General features: G+C 46.4%; 1 protein-coding gene across 5 annotated transcripts in view; it reads left to right on the forward strand.

Moving 5' to 3' along the window:
• The window catches only part of COQ7 (coenzyme Q7, hydroxylase), an 81,821-nt gene that overhangs the window by 7,250 nt on the left and 50,899 nt on the right, over window positions 1-23,672 (forward strand). For 2 of the 5 annotated variants that reach the window (XM_036307730.1, XM_036307734.1), the window contains exons 3-7: window positions 504-618; window positions 1,010-1,149; window positions 2,125-2,193; window positions 2,769-2,847; window positions 21,914-22,198. In XM_036307730.1, coding sequence (XP_036163623.1) covers window positions 504-618; window positions 1,010-1,149; window positions 2,125-2,193; window positions 2,769-2,846 — 402 coding nt within the window. In that variant the 3' untranslated portion in view covers window position 2,847; window positions 21,914-22,198. Of the gene's footprint in view, window positions 1-503; window positions 619-1,009; window positions 1,150-2,124; window positions 2,194-2,768; window positions 2,848-7,980; window positions 8,362-21,913; window positions 22,199-23,672 lie in introns of those variants that run through there. The other 3 variants (XM_036307733.1, XM_036307731.1, XM_036307732.1) reach the window with 3 other exon arrangements.

A 23,672-nucleotide genomic window follows, 5' to 3' on the forward strand; every position in this document is an offset into this window, starting at 1 on the left:
GTTAGCTGCTATTATCATCCACCCTTTCTTCTCTGATATACATGATACTTATATACTAGCAATCTGGAAGGAAATTATACGATACCTAATATTCTGCCCTCCTAATTTTAAATGAGCTAAACATCTCATTTCTTATGAGTATGGCTCCTCAGCCTTTAGGCCAGCGGTTCTCAACCTGTGGGTCGTGATCCCTTTGGCGGTCAATGACCCTATCACAGGGGTCGCCTAAGACCATCCTGCATATCAGATATTTACATTACGATTCATAACAGTGGCAACATTACAGTTATGAAGTAGCAACGAAAATAATTTTATGGTTGGGTCACAACATGAGGAACTGTATTTAAAGGGCCAGAAGGTTGAGAACCACTGCTTTAGGTACTTTGTGGGTCTGAGGGCTTCTGCCAGAATCATGGTTCATGGATAGGGCATGTAGCTTCCTTGGGATACAGCGGTGGCCTAAATGGAATGCCTACATGTTTTTATTGTTATGTTTCTTACAGAAAATGTGGGATCAAGAAAAGGACCACTTGAAAAAGTTCAATGAACTGATGGTTGCATTCAGGGTCCGGCCGACGATTCTGATGCCCTTTTGGAACGTGGTGGGGTTTGCGTTAGGTGCGTGTCTGTCCAGAAGAGCTTATGGGAGCTGAAAGGTCTGAGATGAACATATCCTTTAAGTGCCACTTCACAATTCTTGCTGTGTCCTTCTACGGCCTTTTTTTTTACTTAATATTTTTCTAAAGTTAAATTGGCTGACCTTTTTTTTTTTTTTTGCTTAAATTTATTTAAGATAGACTCTCAAAATCAGTAGTTTTGTAAATAAAAGGTACAGTAAAAATAGATACAACAGGAGGGGGGAAACAAAGCTAGACTAATTCAGTTGTAGCCAGATGTTTTCTGGCAAAGCTGCTCACTCTTAACAAGGGAGAAAAGTAAATGGTATAGGAGAATCAAAGACACACCCCAAATGACGACTTTCTCCTTGCTCTGGATCTGACAATTCCAGGCGCAGGAACCGCCCTGCTTGGGAGGGAAGGAGCGATGGCCTGCACTGTGGCCGTGGAAGAGTCCATAGCACATCACTACAACAACCAGATCAGGACATTGATGGAGGAGGATCCTGAAAAATATGAGGAGCTTCTTCAGGTATTTGACTACACTCTGAAAGGGGCTGATAAAGGGGGAAAGGGGCAGATATGCAGTTTGGTAAGAAGAAGAAAAAAATAGAATGTTAGAAAATGGTGGGACCTTAGAAATCTAGGTCAGCACCTCATTTTAAAGGCAAGCAAACTGAGGTACTGAGAGCTGAAGCCATGTGCCCTGGTCACATGCTTGGGCAGACGTCAGAATCCCATGTCTTTTGAGCCCGGACCTGTATTCTCCCCATTTCTGGATTATTGGTAGGTCCTGAGCAAATGCTGTTAGCACGAACCCTTCAGATTAAATAAATGAACTAAAAGATACCCTCAGATTTTAAAAAACAAATAACAATCAATTTTTTAAATCTTTAAAAAATAAATAAAATGAAAGGTACTCTCAGATAATTTTCCACGGCAGGTAAGGGAACAGATACAGGTCTGGCTTTTTAAATTTTTTTTTTTTTTATATTTTTATGGATTTTAGAGAGGAAGGGAAAGGGAGAGAGAGATAGAAACATCAGTGATGAGAGAGAACCATTTATCGGCTGCTTCCTGCATGCCCCCTACCGAGGATTGAGCCTGCAACCCAGGCATGTGCCCTTGACCGGAATCGAACCTGGGATCCTTCAGTCCACAGGCCAGTGCTCTATCCACTGAACCTAACCGGCTAGGACAGGCATGGCTTTTTTTAAAGCCTAAATCGGGTTGGTGAACTACGGCCTGTGACTGACCACCTGTTTCCCTAAATAAAGTTTTGTTGGAACACAGCTACACCCATTTGTTCACATGTCCATGGCCGCTGACCCCTCTACAATGGCAGAGTTGAGTAGATATGATAGGGACCAGACAAAGCTTCAAGTATTGCTTCTGTCTCTTTATAGAAAAAGTTTACCTACCCCTATCTTAGATAATAATATGAGTTTTCAGTCTCACCCGGAGAGTTGGAATGCTGACTTGCTTCTGTTTCTTTTTATTTAACCAGGTGATAAAGAGATTTAGGGATGAAGAGCTTGAGCACCATGACATAGGCCTGGAACATGATGCAGAACTGGTGAGGACCTGCCTTTACCGCTGCTTTGGTGCTTTGGTTACCTCATTTTGAAGGCTGTAGGGTGGGAAGGTTTCTGTTCCCCAAAAAATAGATTTCACAGTGACTGCCAAGGGAAGAAAACAGATACACTGCTTTGACAAAGAGCAAGCTCCCAGTTGGGAATCTCCTTGCCTCCTCCTTATCATTTTCCCTGGCAGCTGCTTTTCCCTTTCCAGTGAGAAACCAGATGACTCAGTGCTTTGGCAGTAGCAGAGGCATTCTAATCTTTTGAATAGTTCACCCCCCCAAATTAAAATGGATTATCTCTTAGATCTTATTTCTTTCCAGAGAAGTCTCAGTCCTGCCAGGCAGATTTCACAAGTAAAAGGGAACATAGCCCAACCGGCGTGGCTCAGTGGTTGAGCATCGACCTGTAAACCAGGAGGTCAGGGCACATGCCTGGGTTGCGGACTCAATCCCCAATGTGGGGCGTACAGGAGGCAGTTCCTCTCTGAAATCAATAAAAAATATATATATATATTTTTAAAAAGTGAACATAGAGAGTGCTTCTTTTGTTTGCTAATTGTCTTTAACAGGCTCCAGCATATGCCATTCTGAAGAAGGTTATCCAGGCTGGATGCAGTGCAGCGATATATTTATCAGAAAGATTCTAAGGTATGACCACTTTTCCCTGTCTATAAAAGATGATAGTAATTTAACAAGTGATATTGGTAGAAAGGAAATGTACAATATTGTTACTGAGCAAGAGCTTACTGTCCCACATGCATAGGAGCCAATACTGTGACGTCATCTTTTGAGACAAGAAAAGGCTTTAATTGTGAGGTCCACCAGCCATGAGACTGGAGGCGAGCTCAGATCTGTCTCCCTGGTGAGGGTTTTTGGGCTACAGTTAAAGGAAGGAGCAGGGGGATTTTTGCATATTTAGAGAGTTACATTGATTTAACATAGTAAGAGCCTAGGACGCAGGTGCTTGGGAATCACAGCTTTTGAATTGAATGTTTGAATTTGTGGGTAGGGGTTTGTAGTCCACAGTGGATTTTGACCCGGTGACTTTGAAAAGTTATTTTAGGGTAAATTTTTTCTCTAGCATGTTGTCCTACTATTCCAGTACCTGGTCTGCAGTCTTACTCTGCTAACTCTGAAAAACAACTGAGTATCTCATTAGGAACAGAACAAGGCCAGCTTATGCTAGTTTTGTGGTTATAATATTGTTATATGAGTTTTGTTAAACTGCAAGAGGTTTGTTTTTTAATAAAACTCTCCAGTGTTGATTTTTGTGTATGCTGTAAGGCTGACAGTGCACCAGGTGCATTCAAATTTCAGCAAACAAAGTTGGTCAGTGTTTGGTCCATAGCTAATTTTTTCCTAAAACATCAAGAATAAATTATTAAGAAAGTAATAGGAATCTAAAGGAAAAATTTGAGTTTACTGGTAACAAAAGGAAATTGAAAACACAAGGGTATTTAAGTTTGACACAAAGCAAGGCTGTGAAGTTCATCAGGTAAGTGGAAACTCATTGTTTCTATTTTGAATTGTGGATTGAAGGCGGGTTACTTCCACTGGAGAATATACTAAATTGTGAATTATTTGTGAATTTGCATTATAATAATTTTCTTTAGGGCTGTTACCAAAAAATGGACCAAAACAGACTAAACTTTTCATACTGTGTTGAAGTCTTATGTGATTTGCACATCTACACTAATAAAAGAGAAAAATGGTGCCAAAACCGGTTTGGCTCAGTGGATGGAGCGTCGGCCTGCGGACTGAAAGGTCCCAGGTTCGATTCCGGTCAAGGGCATGTACCTGGGTTGCGGGCACATCCCCAGTGGGAGATGTGCAGGAGGCAGCTGATCGATGTTTCTCTCTCATCGATGTTTCTAACTCTCTCTCTCCCTTCCTCTCTGTAAAAAATCAATAAAATATATTAAAAAAAAAAAAAAAAAAAAAAAAAAAATAAAAGAGAAAAATGGTAATTGGCGTACGACGCTACCCTTTTCTTTGGCTAATCAGGGTTATATGCAAATTAACTGCCAACAAGATGGCGGCTAATTTGCATATGTAGGCACAATGCAGGGAGGCGAAAGGGAAAGCAGGAAGAAGCCCCCTGCCACTGACAGTGATCGGAAACCCAGGGGGGAGCTAAGAGCTGGGGGGCAGGGCAAAGGCGGCCCTGGGGAATGATTGGAGAATCAGGTGCCTTTTCCACCCTGGCCAGTGATAGCAGGAAGTAGGGGTGGAGCCAGTGATGGGAGCGAAGCTGGCAGTCCCAGGAGCTAGGGGTCCCTTGCCTGGGCCTAAAGTGAAGCCCACGATCGCGGGGCCGCTGCAGCTGTGGGTCCCTGCTGCCCGGGCCGGACGCCTAGGCCAGAGGCGTTAGGCCTGGGCAGGGGCGGAGCCTGCAACTGCGGGGAGCTGGGGGTCCCCTGCCCAGGCCTGACACCTCTGCCGGAGGCCTCAGGCCTGGTCAAGGGGCCGATCCGGTGATTGGTGATTGGAGGGTGATGAGGGTCAACTCCTCTGGCCGAGGCATCAGGCCTGGGTGGGGGGTGGAGCCGGGGATTGGGGGGATATGAGGGTCCCCTTGCCCAGGCCTGAAGCCTGGGTCAGAGGCGTCAGGCTTGGGCGGGGGGTGGAGCAAGCGATCAGAGGGAGATGGGGGTCCCCTGCCCAGGCATGATTCCTGGGCCAGAGGCCTCAGGCCTGGGCGGGGGCCAGAGACAGTGATCGGGGGAAGATGGGGGTCCCCTGTCCAAGTCTGACACCTCTGTCAGAGGCATCAGGCCTGGGCAAGGGGCCGATCCTGCGATTGGAGGGTGATGGGGGTCAACGCCTGAGGGCTCCCAGTATGTGAGAGGGGGCAGGCTGGGCTGAGGGACACTCCCCCCACCCCCACACCCAGTGCACGAATTTCGTGCACCGGGCCCCTAGTCCTATATAATAAGGAGGTGATATGCAAATTGACCATCATTCCAACAGACAAGATGGCCACGTCCATGTGGACACAAGATGGCCAGCAGGGGAGGGCGGTTGGGGACGACCAGGCCAGCAGGGGAGGGCAGTTGGGGGTGACCAGGCCTGAAGGGGAGGGCAACGGGGGGGGGGGGGGGACTGGGCCTGCAGGGCAGGGTAGTTAGGAGTGACTGGGCCAGCAGGGGAGAGCAGTTTGGGGGGGGGACCAGGCCGGAAGGGGAGAGCAGTTAGGGGTGACCAGGCCGGAAGGGGAGGACAGCTAGGGGCATTCGGGCTGGCAGGGGAGCAGTTAGGCATCAATCAGGCTGGCAGGGGGAGTGGTTAGGGGGTAATCAGGCTGGCAGGCAGAAGTGGTTAGGGGCAATCAGGCAGGCACGCGGTTGGGAGCCAGCAGTCCTGGATTGTGAGAGGGATGTCTGACTGCCCGTTTAAAACAGGCAGTCGGACATCCCTCGAGGGGTCCCAGATTGGAGAGGGTGCAGGCTGGGCTGAGGGACACCCCCTGCCCCCGACATCCCGTGCATGAATTTTGTGCACCAGGCCTCTAGTTCTAAAATAATTTATGAAAAACCTAGATCAGTAATTCTCTCTGGCTGCACATTAGAATGTCCTGAGGAACTTTTTCCAGGTGGTAAACTAAAAATTCAGGATTAGAGTGGGGCCCAGGATCAGAATGGTTTCCAAAGCTCCTAGGTGACTCTAATGTGAGTCAGGACTGGGGACTTCTGGCCTACACTCTTAACACATTGCGTATCGCATAGAAATCTCTAAGACACATGCCAGGGACTGCACGTTTTTGGGCAAACTTCACGTTACTTAAATCATCATAATGCATTTTAGGTGTTGTTTTTCAATAATTATAACGTTTTTATTTACAAAAACAATTAAACAATTAAAGTTCCTAGTACTTTTTTAACATATGGTACTGCGTAAAACATTTTCCTCTATGAAGAGGGACCAAACAAAATTTATATAAGTACCTAGACTTGCTCCTTTTTCCATGGGTGTGAAAAACGAGAACACTCCTGAGCGGAACAAAATGTGTTAAGCTTCTTGTGGTGAAGAATTACAGCATTAAGGCTTTTGCCTTTCTGGGTTTAATCAGCACTGCCTGACGAGGCATGACTTGCCTCCAAGGGGTCCAGTTTTGAAGAATAGTGGGCACGGGGATGGTTTGGTTTAGTCAACTTCTCTTTTCCTAGAGCAAGAGTGAGTTTAATTTATGTGATAAATCAACCAGTCTTCTGATGATAATTGCAGTAAGTTAAACATGGGAGAGAAAGGTCAAAGACAATTTAGATCCCCAGCTCTTTAGTGCTAGGTTACAAACAGACACCTGCAGTGTAGTTTAGTGTAGTTGTTTAACAACTGAAAAGCCAAGTTTCTACACCAGCGGTTCTCAACCTGTGGGTCGCGACTCCTTTGGGGGTCGAACGACCCTTTCACAGGGGTCGCCTAAGACCATCGGAAAACACATATATAATTACATATTGTTTTTGTGATTAATCACTATGCTTTAATTATGTTCAGTTTGTAACAATGAAATCGGGGGTCACCACAACATGAGGAACTGTATTAAAGGGTCGCGGCATTAGGAAGGTTGAGAACCACTGATCAACACAGTGACTGCTTCATGCCTACATTGTTTTATAAATGCTCATTTTATGTCTCTCCTATATAAGACCAAGAGCTTCTTGAGGGCAAATAATCTTTCCCAGTCCCTAATACGTTGTAGGCGCCCATTTAAAGGAAGGAAGACAGGAAGGAATGAAGGAGAAGGAGAAAGGACAAGATGAGGGAAGGATCAAGATGTTATTAAGGCCTGGCCAGTGTTGCTCAATGATTGAGCTCAGTCAGGGCACATGCTCAGGTTGCAGGCAGCTATGGATCATTCTCTCTCATCATTGATGTTTCCATCTCCCTCTTCCTTCCTCTCTGAAATCAATAAAAATATGTAAAAAAAATATCTTAAGCAATTGCAAAACTGCTGTGAAAATGGCCTCCTAGGCTGTTCTCCCTCTCCTTTGGATCTCGCTGCTGGTGGTATTTGTTCTTTGATCTTTGAAATGTTGGTACTATTTATTGCCCTCATGTCAGAGCTAATTTTGTAAGTATTGCAGGCAGGAATCTTAGGCATATGAAGGCACTTTGCACAATCCTTATTAAAAGCCCAGATTTGTTGCTGTTTGTTTAGCATCCCCTTCAGAATTGATGCCTGATGTTTTATGCTTGAGAGCTTCCAAAACAAGACCAGAGAGATTTTATGGCTCTCCCTTTGGTTGTTTTTTATTTCATTACAGCTTGTCCTCGTGTATTAACGAGGTAATCTTGTCTTTCCCTTACTTTACTGCTCTGACCTTTCAGGGGAAATGTGATTTTAAAATTGGACATCATCCAAAGAATGCCAGCATGACAAAGGATGTTATTCTTGCAAGCAGTATTGTTCCAAAGACGTGATCTGAGCTATCATTCTTTGCATATGTGATTCCCTCTCAACTCTTAAGTGTGGTCCATGACCAACAGCAGTGCTATCAACTGTGAGCATGTTCAAAATGCAGAACTTTGGACTCCTCCCCAGACCTACTCAATCAGAATATGCATTTTAATAATATGCACTCCAAACCCAGTGGTGGTTTTAAAGTATGTCCACAAATTCCTCAATACTCCTCTGCTCAGCGGAACCCAATTCCCCTTGCCTTGAGATGGGTTGTCCTTAGTGACTTGTTTCTAGCAAAGAGAATATGGTGGAAATGATGAAGTTTGACTTCAGGGCTGGTAGGTCATAAAAGACACTGCAGCGTCTACTTTTCTCTCCAGGAGCACTCACTCTGGGGGAAACCAGAGGCCATGTGATGAGGACACTCAGGCAGTTACTCTGTGGAGAGGGCCACATGTCCAAGAACTGAGGCCCTCTGCCTTCAGCCATATTTGTGCAGTATCTTGGAAGTGAACCCATTAGCCCCAGTTAAGCCTTCAGATGACTGCAACCAATATCTTGACTGCAACCTCATGAAAGACCCAGAGCCAGAATCATCCAGTTAAGTCAGTTTTGAATTCCTGACTCAGCAATCATGTTAGATAATAAATGTTTGTTTTCAGCTGCAGAGTTCTGGGCTGATTTGCTAAAAAGCAATAGATAACCAATATGTAACATTTGCAGGTGATTTGGAAGCACAATAAAGTTTGAGAAGCACTGAACTAGACCATGAACTGGAAGGCAGAGACTGTCTTCATCCTTTCCGTATCTTCAGAATTTAGCACAGTGTCTGACACTCAGTAAATCTTTCTTAGACTAAATACAAAGTTAAATTGCCTCTTTTTTTAAAAAAATTGATTTTAGAGAGAAAGGGAGGGAGAAACATCAGTTTGTTGTTTCACTTATTTATGCATTCATCGGTTGCTTCTTTGTATGTGCCCTGACCAGAGATCGAACCCACAACCTTGGTGTATGGGGACGACATTCTAACCTGAGCTACTGGACCAGGGCTAAATTGCCCTGTTTTAAAAGATTAGAACTTTTTTTGTAATAAATAATGCATGTTTGCACATGGTAAAATACTCCGTATGTGCAGTGACAGGTAAATCTCCATGTAGATTGCTTGTTAGCAGGAAACTGACCACTTGCCTTACTTTGTAGTTAACTATTAGCAATCTGCCACAGAGGACAGCACATTTTTTTTCTTTTTTTTCCTTCCAGAAGCAATGCTTGCCTCAAAATCAAACGATGTAAACTACATATAACTAAAAAAGAAAGCACCCCTTCCAAACTTATTCCCTGGAAGTAACCACTATTGATAATTCATCGTGTGCCTTTCCAGACCAAAAAACCCAACATGACCTTTTATCCGTACATGTAGATGTTTGGGTTTGTATTGTACCTCAGATGGAGTGATGCTGTACATCTAGATCTGCAGTTTGCCTTTTTCATTCAGTGACCTACTTGGCCATCTTTCCAAGTCAGTATGTGTAGATCTACCTCATCCTTTTAATTGGCTGCAGTACTTTTCTTCCCTTTTACAGCTGAGCCACTGCGGCACCGTGCCAGCTCCTTACCTGCTCAGACTATGTACTATTTTAACTGCTTTACCCCTGAACTCTCAGGACCACCCTATGGGACACGCACTCTCCTGGTCCCCCTACTTACAGAGTCTGCTAGGTGCTGAAGAGCTTGCACTTAACTAGGAAGCTGTACGGCTTCTACCTGTTCCCTCTCTTACCCTATTGGTGGACCTGGTGGTTATTAAGAACAGACTTTGGGGACCTCTAATGCTTCAAGGAGACCACATTTGAACATAGCTTCTATGAAATTTCAGGAGGAGGGACCCCTCGGAGTTCTTAATCCTTTTGGAGATCCCATACCTCCTTGAGAATATGATAAAATCTCTGCCCCCCCCCCCCCCAGACTCCTAAAGGTCCTCCTTAAGACCCCAGGATCTGAGTGATTTGTGGAGAAGAAAACATGACCTTTTCCAACAGGAGTGGAACAAAAGAAACCTTTTTTCAAAACCACCTTTTTTGGCTCTGCCAGAGCACAAAGCACTTCTCTATTGAATATGTTTTCAAACGTTTAAAAGGCTCCTCTTGCCTTCGGGACTGCTTCCTTCCACTCTTGCCTCCTGAAATGGCAGCCCTGCAGGACTGTGACTGAACAGGAGGGGCCCTTTGATCCTGGTTCTAAGAAAGATCTGCTGCTGGGCACGCCAAGGGCAGGCAAGGTCTTCCCAGCGCCCGCCTGTGGCCACCAGAGGGCGCCCTTACCCCTGATTTCCGAGTCCAGCGCCCCTACCGGCTCTGTCACTTCCAGAATGTCATAGGGATAATCCCTGGAGAGCATAGATAAGCAGTTGCTACGCGAGGTGATATTCTGACCCCAGTAATCCCACCTCCTGATTTTTGCCATTAGATGAGAGTGGACTGTCACATTTGCACACTGCAAGATACGGAGGACTTGCTCAGCTGGCTATTCTACTCTGCTGGGCCACTAACTTGAGAGTCCTTTTCAGGGAGGAGGCTTTTCCTTTTCAGAAAAGGGAGAGAGGAAAACACAGGGGAGCTCGGTTAGTCTGTGTCTGGAGGGTACCACATGTGGAGAAACCCGCATTAAGCACCAAGTAGTGTCCAAGGGGCCGCACTGAATGCGTATTCATTAGTTGGCACTGCTCCCTGGACCTTGCTCACCCCCACCTTCCTGCAATCTGCATGCTCTGCCCTTCTATTGATTAAGGCTGTTTGCCCTTTCAAACCCCCTATCTCTTAGGTGAAATCCTCCCATACCCTCGTTCCCATCCCTGCATATTCTAGCTTCCTGCGTTGGTATTGCATTCTATAACTGTATGGTTGTTACCCGCTTTCCTACCATTTCTCCAGCCTGGCAGCGAGCTTCTCAAAGGCAGGGGCTATTGCCAGTTCCTGGAGCTTAGCAGGCCCTCAGCCAACATTTGATAAACGAATCTAAGCTAAAAACAAACCACGTGGGCTCATGGAATGGAACAAAACGAATTGAAACAAGTAATGACAATCACCTGATCTCAAAACGAGCTCACCTAGAAACTTCTAGGTCAGAGTATGCTGGGGGGAAGGAGGCTCAGACTTGTGGGTGCCCTTCAGTCCTCTTGTCCATCTGCACTCCAAACCCAGCGGAAGCCTGACAAACATTTCACCCGCCACTATGTCTCAACTCCTTCCTCAGAATGCTTTTTATTTATAGCTGTTGTGTGTGTTTTTTGAGAATTTCTCTTCATGATACTTTTTGTCCCTTTTTAAAAACTCTCAATTATATTTCCAGTTACACAGAATTTCCTAATGTTTAATTTTGGAATTCTTAATTCGGCGTGCACATCAAATTAAACTCTTGAGATAAAAAATACTGACTGATGCTCCTGCTTCCCCCAGTCCTACTGAAGCAGGTACTGCAGAGCTGGCCTAGGGGATGGATATAGTTTAAAAGCTCACACAAGGATTTGATATGCACCCTGGTTAAGAATCAGTGGTTTTATTCCACAAGGGCTTTATTTTAAATCTACCCCCAAATTGATGCTTTTCCCTGAGGGTGATTCAAGATTTGTCCCACTTTTCCACTAAGATGTGACTTGCTGTTCCAATTTTCTCCAGTCCACTTGGTGCCGTGACAGCTGGAAATATGTTCCAGAGCACGTTGTCTTCAGCAGGTGGAAACAATGGTGACAGCAATGCTTCCATTCCACAGGGGGTTTGGAGGGGCGCCTTTGTGTGGTATTTTCCATGCCTAACTTCCAAGTGGCTTTATTGAAACAATAAATTGCATGGAGATGCCACCTGTTGCACTCACTTGCTGATGCTCTTTGTATGTGTTTAAATAAGACAGCATGGTCATTAAAAGATTAATTATCTCAGTTGTTTATTTGACTGCTTCAAGGGCCCATATTCTAAGTGCTGTATAAGAAAAGAATTTTAGAACATGAAATTCTCTCATATCATTTAGAAGAGTCAAAACATCTCACAGTTCTTCTAATAAGAAGAATGAAAAATTCAGAGGTCATTTTTTTCAGGTATTGCTTGACCCAGGAGCTCGAACCAAACACTTGGCTTCTCTTTCTCTCTCCTATTTCTGCTTTTCATAGTGTTGAAATTGGGCTCACCATGGCTCCCAGTGGCCCGCCTCATATATGGCAGCAGAATTGCTGCAGCACTTCCCTCCATCACCTCTTAATACTCCTCCAGCCACATAAAGAGGATCTCTTCCTCTAGTTCAGCGGTTCTCAACCTGTGGGTCGCGACCCCAGTGGCGGTCGAATGACCCTTTCACAGGGGTCGCCTAAGACCATCCTGCATATCAGATATTTACATGACAATTCATAACAGTAGCAACATTACAGTTATGAAGTAGCAACGAAAATAATTTTATGGTTGGGTCACAACATGAGGAACTGTATTTAAAGGGCCAGAAGGTTGAGAACCACTGCTCTAGCTTCTACAGAAGCGAGAGAAAACTTTGGTTTCCCAGAACCCACAACGATGCCCCTCCCCCACTCCATCTCATTTTTCTCCAATTAGGTCACATTTCTCTCCCTGGACCAATTACTGTGGCTGGGGAATTGCCTGGCGGAGTGGGAACAACTCCACTCAAGCCACATGGCCTCGAGCTGGGTAGGGATGGTTCCCACAAAGGAAGCCAGAGTTCCCTCACCAGGAGAAGGGAGAAGGTAAAAAGGCTTGATGTCCCCTGAGCCCAGGAAGTCGTGTTGGAGACAGAACTTGAGTGGGTATAAATGGGGCAGTAGGTTCAGGATGGACTGGGTCAGGGAGGATGCAATTAGGGGGGACATTATTATAGTGCTCCCCTTGATGGTGGGTGAGGACTCTATTGTAACAGAGAGGCAGCGTAGCATAATGATCTGAAACACCTGGGTGTGAATTCTTGCTCTTCCTCTTATCAGGTGTTACCTAACCTTTCAGTGCCTTAATTTACCCACTTGTAAAATGGGTGCACCTGGGTTGTCATGGATGAACCTGAAAAAGTATGCTAAGTGGTAGAAGCCAGTCACAAAGGACCACGTATTGTATGATTCCACTTACATGAAATGTCCAGAAGAGGTAAATCCATAGAGACAGAAAGTAGTTTAGTGGTTACCTAGGGCTGGGAGGGAAAGGGGGTGTTGGAGGGTGATAGCTAAGGAGTTCAGGGTTTCTTTTCAGGATAATGTTCTAAATTTGACTGTGGTGATGGTTACAGATCACTGTGCATATACTAAAAGCCATTGAAGTGTACACCTTAAATTAGTGACTTGTCTGGTGTGTGAGTTACCCTATATAATAAAGAGCTAATATGCAAGTGGTTGTCACACCATTGCGCCATAACAGCTCAGACACTCAACACTGGGGAGAGAGGAATGGGGACCAGCCAGGCACAAATGAGCTCGTGAGAGAGGAATGGGGACCATCCAGTCTGCTACCCTGGAGAGGGACAAGCTGCCCGCCCTGCCGTCCCAGGCACCTGCGGCTGCGCCTAGGCGAAGCCGCCCACCCACAGTCCTCTGTGGCTGCAGCCAGCCTGGGTCCTGGGTGCCTGTGGCCGGCTAGAGGAGGGGAAACCCAGGTCCTGGGTGCCTGTGACCAGCTGGAAAAGGGAATCCTGTGTCCTGGGTGCGGGGCAAGTGAGAGGTGGTTAGGGGAGATCAGGCTGGTAGGGGAGCAGTTAGGGGCAATCAGGCAGGCAGACAGAGGTAGTTAGGGGCAATCAGGCAGGCAGGCAGGCAAACAGTTAGGAGCCAGCGGTCCCAGATTGCGAGAAGCAGTTGGACATCCCCCGAGGGGTCCTGGATTGGAGAGGGTGCAGGCTGGGCTGAGGGATCCCCTTTCCCCATGCATGAGTTTCGTGCACCGGGCCTCTAGTGTCTCAATAAAACTTTTTTTAAAGGTAATATGTGTAGCCTTGGCTGGTGTGGCTCAGTTGGTTGAGCGTCCCCCCATGCACAGAGAAGTCCCAGTTCCATTCCTGGTCAAGGCACATGCCCGGATTGTGGCTTGATCCCCAGTAGGGACCGTGCAGGAGGCAGCTGATCAATGTTTCTCTATCAATTAAAAAAAGCTTTTTTTTAAAGGTAATGAGTCAAGTGCTTTGAACATGGCTGGCACATTCCCTCTGTCTGCCCCATCAGACCCAAAAGTCATAAAAGCTTCTGACTGTCTCAGGACCTTGGAGGCTTCACCATCCCTCAAGTTTAAGTTCCCTTCATCCTGCCCTCACCTTTCTGAACAAGTCTCACCAATAAACTCCACTCAGTTCTCCCATTTGAGTGCTTCTTATTTCTGTCAAGACCCTGACTGCATAGAAAACACCTCTCCAGAAAAAGAGCGGGACTTGTTGGCTAATCAGTCAGGTGCACTCATAAAATTGACTAGTGATGGTCAGTTTTCTGTGTCCATTTGACTGGATTATGGGTACCAAACATTTTTCAAACATTATTCTGGGTGTTTCTGTGCGGGTGTTTTTGGTTGAGGTTAACACTTGAATTGGTAGACTGAGTAAGCAGATTGCCCTCCCTAATGTGAGTGGGCCTCATCTAATCAGTTGAAGGTCTGACTACAATAAAAAGGCTGACCTTCCTGAAAATAAAGGCGATTTCTCCTGCCTGACTGCCGAGCTGGGCCGTTGGTCCTTTGCCTTCAGGCTTGAACTGAAACATTGGCTCTTGGAACTCCCCCCACCATCTGCTCTGCTGAGGCTCCAGCTTGCCGACCGATTATCTTGAGACTTGCAGCCTCTGTAATCACGTGAGCCAATTCCTTATATGTACACCACCTCCAACCCCCATTGGTTCTGCTTTTCTCGGGAATCCTGACTAATACAGGGCCTGAAGGAAACATGAGTTAGTGGTAAATTTCAGGCTGAATAGGAAAATAGTCAAAATACAGGACAGAAATAAGGAAATCATGTCAAGGGAAGTGACTAGTATTGAAAGAAGGTTTTTTATGTTTTTTTTCATTCACAAAATTTAACATCTGCCCTATGCCAGATAAAGGGCCAGTCAGCCACTGGGGATTAAAAGATCTACCCAGCTGTGTAAACTAGAGGCCAAAATCCAGCCTTCTGACTCTCTTCAGCCTCACCATCCACATCGAATTAATCTTAAGGTCTAAAATTTTCCCTCAAACTGCTCTCAAATCCATTTCCTTGGCAGGTAGAGAGGGCTTTCATTGGAATCGCCATCCCCCATCCTTTTAGATCCACAACATTTGTACTGATTTAATTAGGATTCAGGAGGAGCCAGGAACCTGTTTGAGCTGTTTGAAGAGTTACTGTATGTGAAATTAGGAAATGGAAAGTCACTGGTATTGGTTAAAGTATATAGACATAAAGTATATTTCCCATTTCACTATTCTTAAAGTGATAAGGAAGGGTGCTAACAATGTTAAGTGTTTATTAGGGGAAGAGATCTTGTCTAAAGAAAAATCTGCAGTTTTTCTATGAAATGCCATTAGTTAAAACAGACTAAAGTAGAGGAAAGATGGGAGGGGGAGAGGGCATCTTTAGATTGGGAGACAAAGATACCCATGGTGACGGCTAAGGCTGCGAGTCTGGCCTCCTGACTTTATCTCCATACTTTATCCCCATCTGATGGAAGGGAACCTTAAGAAAGCCACAGCAAGAAGGGACAGCTTGGACCACTCCCACCTGCTTGGAGTAACATGGGACATCGTGCTTATCCATCCATTTCCACGAGATCCCAGGGGAGGCCCTCAGACTTCTTTCTCCCACTGCAGCTGGATGTGCCCATAGGACTGTGTTTGGGTCAGTGATATATAAACAGAAACTCTTAGGTAGGATTTTCAGGGAAGGGTCAGACAACTGGAAGCTGCTTTTCTTGCCTTCCCCCAACTGTTGCATGCAGCCTGAAATAATGGATATCAAGGCTGGAACTCCAGCAGCCATTCTGAAAATACACTGCAGTTCAACATGCGCAAAATGACTTGTGCGCAGGTATTTGCTGCAGCATCCTATCTAATAAAAGAGAAACATGGTAATTAGCGTACGACCGCTACCCTTCCCATTGGCTAATCAGCGAGATATGCAAATTAACTGCCAGCCAAGATGGCAGCCGGCAGCCAGGCAGCTTAAACTGAACATGAGGCTTGCTTGCTTCAGTGACAGAGGACTCCACCGTTCCCCGCCTGCCTTGCCGGCCTCTGAGCCTGCAGTTTGAACATTGTAACAAATATAGACGCTAAACAAAACCCCAGAAACCTGCTTTCAGTGAGCCAGGGATCTCAGAGCTGGAGTTGATACAGAGTTTCGATTATAGAACCGAAACAAACCAGATACCTACTTTCAGCAGCTGAGGCCTCAGAGCTGGAGCCTCAGAGCTAAAGCTGGCCCAGAATAAAAAAGAAAAAAAAAGACAAAAGGAGCAGTTGGGAGTTCAGTCACCCCCAGCCTGAAAACAGCCCTCAGCCCCTCACCCAGACTGGCCAGGCACCCCAGTGGGGACCCCCACCCTGAAGGGTGTGTGACCAGCTGCAAACAGCCATCATCCCCTCATCCAGGCTGGCCAGGCACCCCAGTGGGGACCCCCACCCTGTTCCAGGACACCCTTCAGGGCAAACCAGCCGGCCCCCACACATGCACCAGGCTTCTATCCTATATAGTAAAAGGGTAATATGCCTCCCAGCACCGGGATCAGCATGACGGGGGCAGCTCCCAAACCCCCTGATCGCCCTGCGGCTCTGTGTGTGACAGGGGGCGGGGCCACAACCTCCCTATCGGCCCTGCTCTGTTCCTGACAGGGGAAGGCGCCCCAGCCCCCTGACCGGCCCTGCTCTGTGCCTGATAGGGGGGAGCTCCCCAACCCCTGATCGCCCTGCGGCTCTGTGTGTGACAGGGTGCGGCACCCCAACCCCCCCACCCCACGGGCCCTGCTCTGTGTGTGACAGGGTAGAGCCATAACCTCCCCATCGGCCCTGCCCTGAGTGTGACAGTGGCGCCACCCTAACCCCCTGATCGGCCCTGCTCTGTGGGTGATAGAGGGCGGCGCCCCAACCCCCTGACCCACCCTGCTCTGTGCGTGACAGGGGGGAGCTCCCCAACCCCCTCATGGGCCCTGCTCTGTGCGTAAAGGGGGAACTCCCTAACCCCCTGATGGGCCCTGCTCTGTGCGTGATGGGGTGGCGCCGCAACCTCCCCATCGACCCTGCCTTGAGTGTGACAGGGGGCGGTGCCCCAACCCCCCAATCGGCCCTACCCTGAGTGTGACTGAGGGTGGCATCGCAACCCCCAATCCGCCCTGCTCAGTGCATGACAGGGGGCGGCGCCCCAACTCCCCAATTGGCCCTGCTCTGAGCCCAACCAGGGGCTGCACCTAGGGATTAGGCCTGCCCTCTGCCACCCGGGAGCAGGCCTAAGCCAGCAGGTCGTTATCTCCCGGGGGGTCCCAGACTGCTAGAGGGCACAGGCCAGGCTGAGGGACTCCTCCCCTCCCCCCCCAAGTGCACAAATTTTTGTGCACCGGGCCTCTAGTTATTTTTAATAGCAAACTGCTGTAACTGACTTCAGTACCTGCCAGGAGGGGACCAGCTAAGCAGCTTATAGTTCAGCCACAACAGGGATTACTCTGTAGCCATTAAGAAAAAGGAGGTGTCTCTGTTGTGATATGGAAAAATCTCTGACATTGACTGTAGTGAGGGGTAAACCAGGACGCAGAACTGTGTGTATAGGTGTAGCTCAGATCCCAGCTAAACCACTTCACTAGCCTGCGGAGCTTGAGCTAGGCTTTACCTCTCTAGGTCAGGAGTCAGCAGACAGATTCTGGAGCCAAATCCAGCTGTTCTAAGTCAAGTTTTATTGAAACTCACCCTTCATTACATATTTTGGCTGCTTTCCTGCTGCATGCTACCTCTGAAAACTTGAATAGTTCCAACAGTATGCTTGTGGCCTGCAAAACCTAAAATATTTACTTACTGGCCCTTACAGAAAACATTTGCTGACCCCCTGATCTAGGCCTTATTTTCATCTTTAAAATGGATTGTAAAACATGACTTGATCCATAGAGATTGTAGGAACACAGTTAATGTAAAAAGCTACTTAACACTTACAGTAAACTCAATAATGTAGTAATGGTTATGATTTTCTCATGGGTTTTATTCTGCTGCTCCAGTAGAAACTTTTCCTATAATTATTTAACCAATGTAAGTTTTTTGCTAATCCAGGTAGATTGCTTTAGATATTAAAGGGTAGTTTCCAAATCTAGTTAATGTGTGTGTTGGGGGTGGGGGGAGGGCTGGAGTGTTGGCAATGGTTGTTTAGCCTCTACAGCAGGTCCTTGAATGGCATCATTTTGTTCAGCATCGTTTCATTATAACATTGATAAGATGCTGTAGAAGCTTAACTCTTGTTTATATCAATTAGCCTAGAGTAAAACTGGTTTCATTGTATGTCATTTTGCATAAAGTCACAGAACCTGTCTACGGCGTTACGTGCCAAGGGGCTAGGTCTTTCCAAGTGTTACTTCACGTAATCCATACTACCAGGAAACTTGAACATCAAGCGGAAGGGATGAGTAGTTGATGACACTCAGTAAGTCTCTGAGCTGAGACTCAAACCCAGCACTGCTTACCTCCAAAGCACATTGTTCTTTCTGCTCTAGAAGCACCTGATTACTGAGCAGTGTCCACTACCAGGCAACGCCTTGGGCTGCTGCACCTCCCCTGTGAATTGCCCAGGAAGGTTCTGGTCTCTGCCTGTTGTCCGACTTAATAATCCACGGCAATCAGTTTCCTTCTCAAGAGTATCTGAGTTTGGGCAATAAATTCTATAGCCCCACTATAATGGACAAGGCTTTTAGTGCCAGTTCAGTGAGGGCTGAGATGCTGTTTTGTTCACTGAGTATATTCCAAGCACCTAGAACAGTATGGCACGGAGTAGGTGTTCAGTAAGTATGAGTTGAACCAATGAAAGTTGAGTGAATTATCGGTAATCCACACAGGTACCTTCAGGAGAACAAAAGCCACACAGTGGAATGAGGATGAGGACTGTTCTATTAAAATAGCTCTGAACATATATGGATGCCTACCTCTTGGTCCCTCCCTGTGGTTACAGCAGGCTGTGCCTAGTTTGAGTCTTGTGTTTTTACTCATGCAAATCAAACACCTGCTTCATTCCGGATGGTCCAGGTTGGTTATCCCAGGTGAAGAAGGAAGTGAGCATTGTTCAAGGTCTCCTGCAGGATGGGGTGTTTTGGTGGATCCCTCATGCAGGGTCAGAAATAAAACACATCAAATCGAGCCCCGGGTGGCTTTGTGGAAGAAAAGGGAGGTAGATTATGTGCTCAGCACAGCCCTGACGTAAAGGTGAGGCTGATAATCCATTTCTTTTATACACACAGTGTGTCGAGGGCCACTTCCAGCCACAGGAGAAAGCCTGACCTTTGGAGAGGCTATAAAAAGTCACGTCTGTCTTCCCAGTGTGCCTTTAACAAAGGGGGAAAAGTGAAGGGCTTCTGTGTCCCAGTGAAAGGTACACACAAGCCACTCAGCATCCTGTCAAGCTGATGGCCAGATGCTGCTTAGGTTCCGGGCAGCGGCTGGAAGTGGCCCTCGACACACTGTGTGTATAAAAGAAATGTGGCTGGAGAACCCAGCAGTCAGCAGAGGGGCACCCTTTCACGCTGCCCGCTGGTGCCATCAGGATAGGACCAGGGAGGCAGTTTGGGAAGACTGCTTAGGAGCTTCAGGGCGAGGAGTCTGAGTTTACTGCCAGTGCTGGCTTTTGGAGTCTTCGAAATCACATCTGCGTTAGTGATGGGCTCAAGTGGTCCAATGAAGGGTGTCACACCCTCCAGTGAGGGTCTTCAAAGCTACAATTGACAAAGACATTACAAAGGATGAAAGTGGCAGGCTTCAGAGAATGTGGGTGACTTGTTCCTGTTCCCCATCGTTTCCAGTGAGGAAATGAGATAGGGGAGGTTCCGAAGTCAGTAAGGATGGTGAAAAGCATGCATTGACAAAGACTTCCTCCTATGAAATAATTTTTTTTCTTTTTATTTATTTTTAAAATCTTCATTGTTGAATGTATTACATATGTCCCCCCCCCCCCCCAATCGATCCCCTCTAGCCCACCCCCACTCCAGGCCCTTGCCAGCCCATTGTCTGCCTCCACGGGTTACGCATATATGCATTCAGAGTCTTTGGTTGACCCCTCTCTGCCACAAACTGCCCCCCTCCCCCCGCCCCCCATTCACTCCGAGATTCTGCACTCTGTTTCATGCTTCCATGTCTCTGGAGCCATTCTGTTCATCAGTTTATTTTGTTAATTATATTCCACATATGAGTGAGATCATGTGATACTTGTCTTTTTCTGACTGACTGACTTCACTGCGTATGCTACTCTCCAGGTGAAACCATTTCTTAAACTCCCTGGAGTCTAGGGGGCCTAGTCAGCACAGCATTGTGCTGTCTCCCAGAAGCTCCCTATACCTAGTAGATTTTTTTCCAGGGCTGGAACGCATCACTGTGTTTCTCTAGTTGAGCTCTATAGGAAGGTGTTTCTTAGGACCATGTTGAAGGGATATAGCCACCTTTAATACTGATTGCACCCAGCAGGTGGGAACTGGGATGGCGTGAGGGAACAAGAGCAGATACACAGTTTCCATCTTATGCCCACCAAAAGGTTGTGCTCATACACAAAAACAGTAGGTAGATGGGTAGGTCCCCCCCCAATGTTTTACATGGTGACACATTTCTTTCTCTCTCTCCTCGTCGTCGTCTTCTTCCTCTTCTTCCTCTTCCTCCTCTTCCTCCTCCTCCTCCTCCTCCTCCTCCTCCTTCCTCCTTCCTCCTTCCTCCTCCTCCTTCCTCCTCCTCCTCCTCCTCCTCCTCCTCCTCCTCCTCCTCCTCCTCCTTCTCCTCCTCCTCCTCCTCCTTCTTCTATCTCTCTCTCTCTCTCTCTCTCTCTCTCTCTCTCTCTCTCTCTCTCTCTCTCTCTCTCTCCATTTTTGTTCCTACCACTTCCTGCACATACTATGATTGAATTCACATAAACTACAGAGGATGGCTTCTCTATTTGACCCTAACAGGAAAACCATAAATGGTAGAGATTTGGATGCTATGGAGAGATTCAGATACCACCAAAAAGTGACCAGTCTTCAAAACTAGGCACCTTTTCTTGGTGCCTGCTCATCATTAAATTAGTATGTTACCATATTCCTGACATCTTTTCTGAAAAATCCCTGCGGACTTACCCTGTCTCTGTTGAAATCAAAGCAAACACTTGTGTGAAACTCACCACACCTGTCTTCTTTACCAGCCTGTCCCTCCCACCTCCGTGGAAATCATTTATTTCAGTAGAAGGATACCAAAAGTTAGGCCATGAGCTCAAGTGGAATTCAAAGCTGCATGTCTGTGTACCCCCAAATTTATATGTTGAAATCTGAACTCCAGGTGATAGTATTAGGTGATGGGGGTCTTTGAGAAATGATTAAGGTATGAGGGTGGGGCCCTCACATATGGAATGTGTCCTTATAAAAGGGACCCCAGAGAGCTCCCTTGCCCCTCTGCCATGTGAGGACACAGTGAAGACAGCTCTCTCTGAGCCAGGAAGTGGGCTCTCACCAGGCACTGAATCTGCCGGTGTCTTGACCTTGCATTTTCCAGTCTCCAGAACTGTGAGAGGGAAATTTTTGTTGTTTATAAGTCACCCAATCTATGATACTCTGTTATAGCATCTCACACTGACTGAGAATGACAGTATTCAATTATGGAGGACAGCTATTGCCACCATTTAAGAAGTGGGCTATGCTTTGGGAGTCTGAGGAAGGTATTCAGAAGGAAAGAAACCCTCCTTTCTCTCACTTCCAATCTCAGAGGAGAGACTCAAACCAACCTAAATATAGGCATGAGTGGAGCTCAAATGAAACCATCAGCAGTTTCTATCTCTAGTCTTGGTAGTCCTTTCCTCTCCATCAGGCCTTTGCCCTGTATTGGCAAAGCTGCCTGCCAGCATCTCAGGGCTTACAGCCTAATGAATCAGCAACTCTGATAGAAAAAGGACTTCTCAAAAAAAAAAAAAAAAAAAAAAGCACTTCTTTTTCTCAATTTCCCAGTGAAATTGACTCTAGAGTAAATTGCAAATGGCCTCAAATTCTTTGCAGCTCCTTTCACCAAGAGGTGGAATTTATTGCACCATTTATTTCTGGATGATCTTGTACTTGTGTTGACCAATGGAATGTAGTAAAAGTGACAGTATATGAGTTCCAAGCCTAAGTCTCAATCTGCTTTTCAGTCTTTGCTCTGGATTTCTTTGCATGCTGCTCCCACAGCAACAAGCTTGGAATAGCCTACCAGAGGATGAAAAATTACACGGATCAGAAACATGCTGTTCCACATGTTCTTAGACAAACCAGTTTACCAACCACTGGACACTGAGAAGGCCATCCTAGACCATTCAGCTCCAGGCAAGCCACCAAGAGACCACTGCGATCAACTGAGCTGGCCTAGAGCAGAAGAACCACCCTGCCTACCCACAGAATTGTGAAAAATAATAAATGTTTATTATTTAAGCCTTCAAGGTTTGGGATGTTTGTTATGTAGCAAAAGCTAACTAATACTTATGGATCAACTTGGGTCACCTTTTACTGTGAATCACATAGTGAGCAAGGGAATACTGTACTCTCAACAGACTGGCCTAGGTCATGTGCCTGTTCCTCAAGCTGGGGATTGTGAGCAGTGACATCCAAATCAAACAAACAGCTGAGGGAGGGGGAGTTCCCAAGAAAAATTAAGCTGTTACCACCAGGTGGGTACCAAGGAAGCAGAAACAAGAGATACCTACTAGAACGATCTAACCCATACTGGTAATCTAGGGAGCTTGCATTAATGGCCTCAGTTCTAGTTCTCATTTGCAGCATAGCCCTAAGGACAACACTGCCTCTTTGATTCAATTCAAGGAGCTGTCATGGTAAGGACATTGGAGTGGAAGTCTAAGGGAATTGTGTTTAATTGTTGGTTTTATCTGCTTTTGGCTGGATGGTCTTATACATGTCTTGTAATCCCTTTGAATTTTAGTTTCCTCATCTGTAAAGTAGGAGATGACATTAATACCCACCTGTTATATACCAGTTGGCTATGAGCATTAGTGATGACACATATGGAAAGTACAGTGCTTGACACATACAGGGGCGCAGGAACAGTTGTGGGTTTGTAAATGCACCCAGGTGCCGAGAAGCCAGGTGTCATGAGTAAGTGGCAGAATTTCCCATTGTGCCACCCAGAGTGCAGGGAAATATGGTCCCCAGTGGTGGTCCTGGGGTTCCTCTCTGCTGTGCCTCCTTCTCCAAGAGAGATGCAAATCCCAAGTGATCCTTTTTTTGGTGTCAAAACACAAAGGTCCTCTTGGCTTTTGAGGCACATAAAAGGGTAATACTTTCCCTCCTTGAGAGAAAGTTGTCCCAAGTGAAATGTGTGGGGTATGAGTTACACTGGGAGGATCCTGGCCAGGCTGTGGTTGGAATGCCTTGACAACTGTATGCTTAGATAGATGATCACAGGATGTCTGTGTGGGGCCGGGCCCTAGTGCAGGCCCATCTGTCAATTGGTCCGTAGGTTTAGTAATGACTTCTTACATCCAGGTGCAGGCTTTTTACTCCCCAACCCTTTAGATTTCACAGGCTGGTAAAATGAATTCAACAAATATTTATTTATGGGGTGACACTTGTGCCAAGCACTGGTGAGATAAGGGGCCACAAAGCAAACACACAGAGCCCTGCCCACAGGCAAGTGGCAGATGAAGTGATTTATTGATCTAGGATTGCCAACTTTTCATTTTGCTGTTAGGACTGAAGGAGAGAAACCAACTTCCCACAATTGTTATCAATTTTTCCTTAGAAGAAAATGGCTTGTTTGTTTGTTTGTTTTTTTAATCCTCACCCGAGGATATTTTTCCATTGATTTTTAGCGAGAGTGGAAGGGAGGGGGGAAGGCTGAGAGAAACATCAGTGTACTAGTAAGAGAGACACATCAATTGGTTGCCTCCCACACATTCC

The sequence above is a fragment of the Myotis myotis genome, unplaced genomic scaffold (assembly GCF_014108235.1).
Source record: "Myotis myotis isolate mMyoMyo1 unplaced genomic scaffold, mMyoMyo1.p scaffold_m19_p_5, whole genome shotgun sequence".
NCBI lineage: Eukaryota > Metazoa > Chordata > Mammalia > Chiroptera > Vespertilionidae > Myotis > Myotis myotis.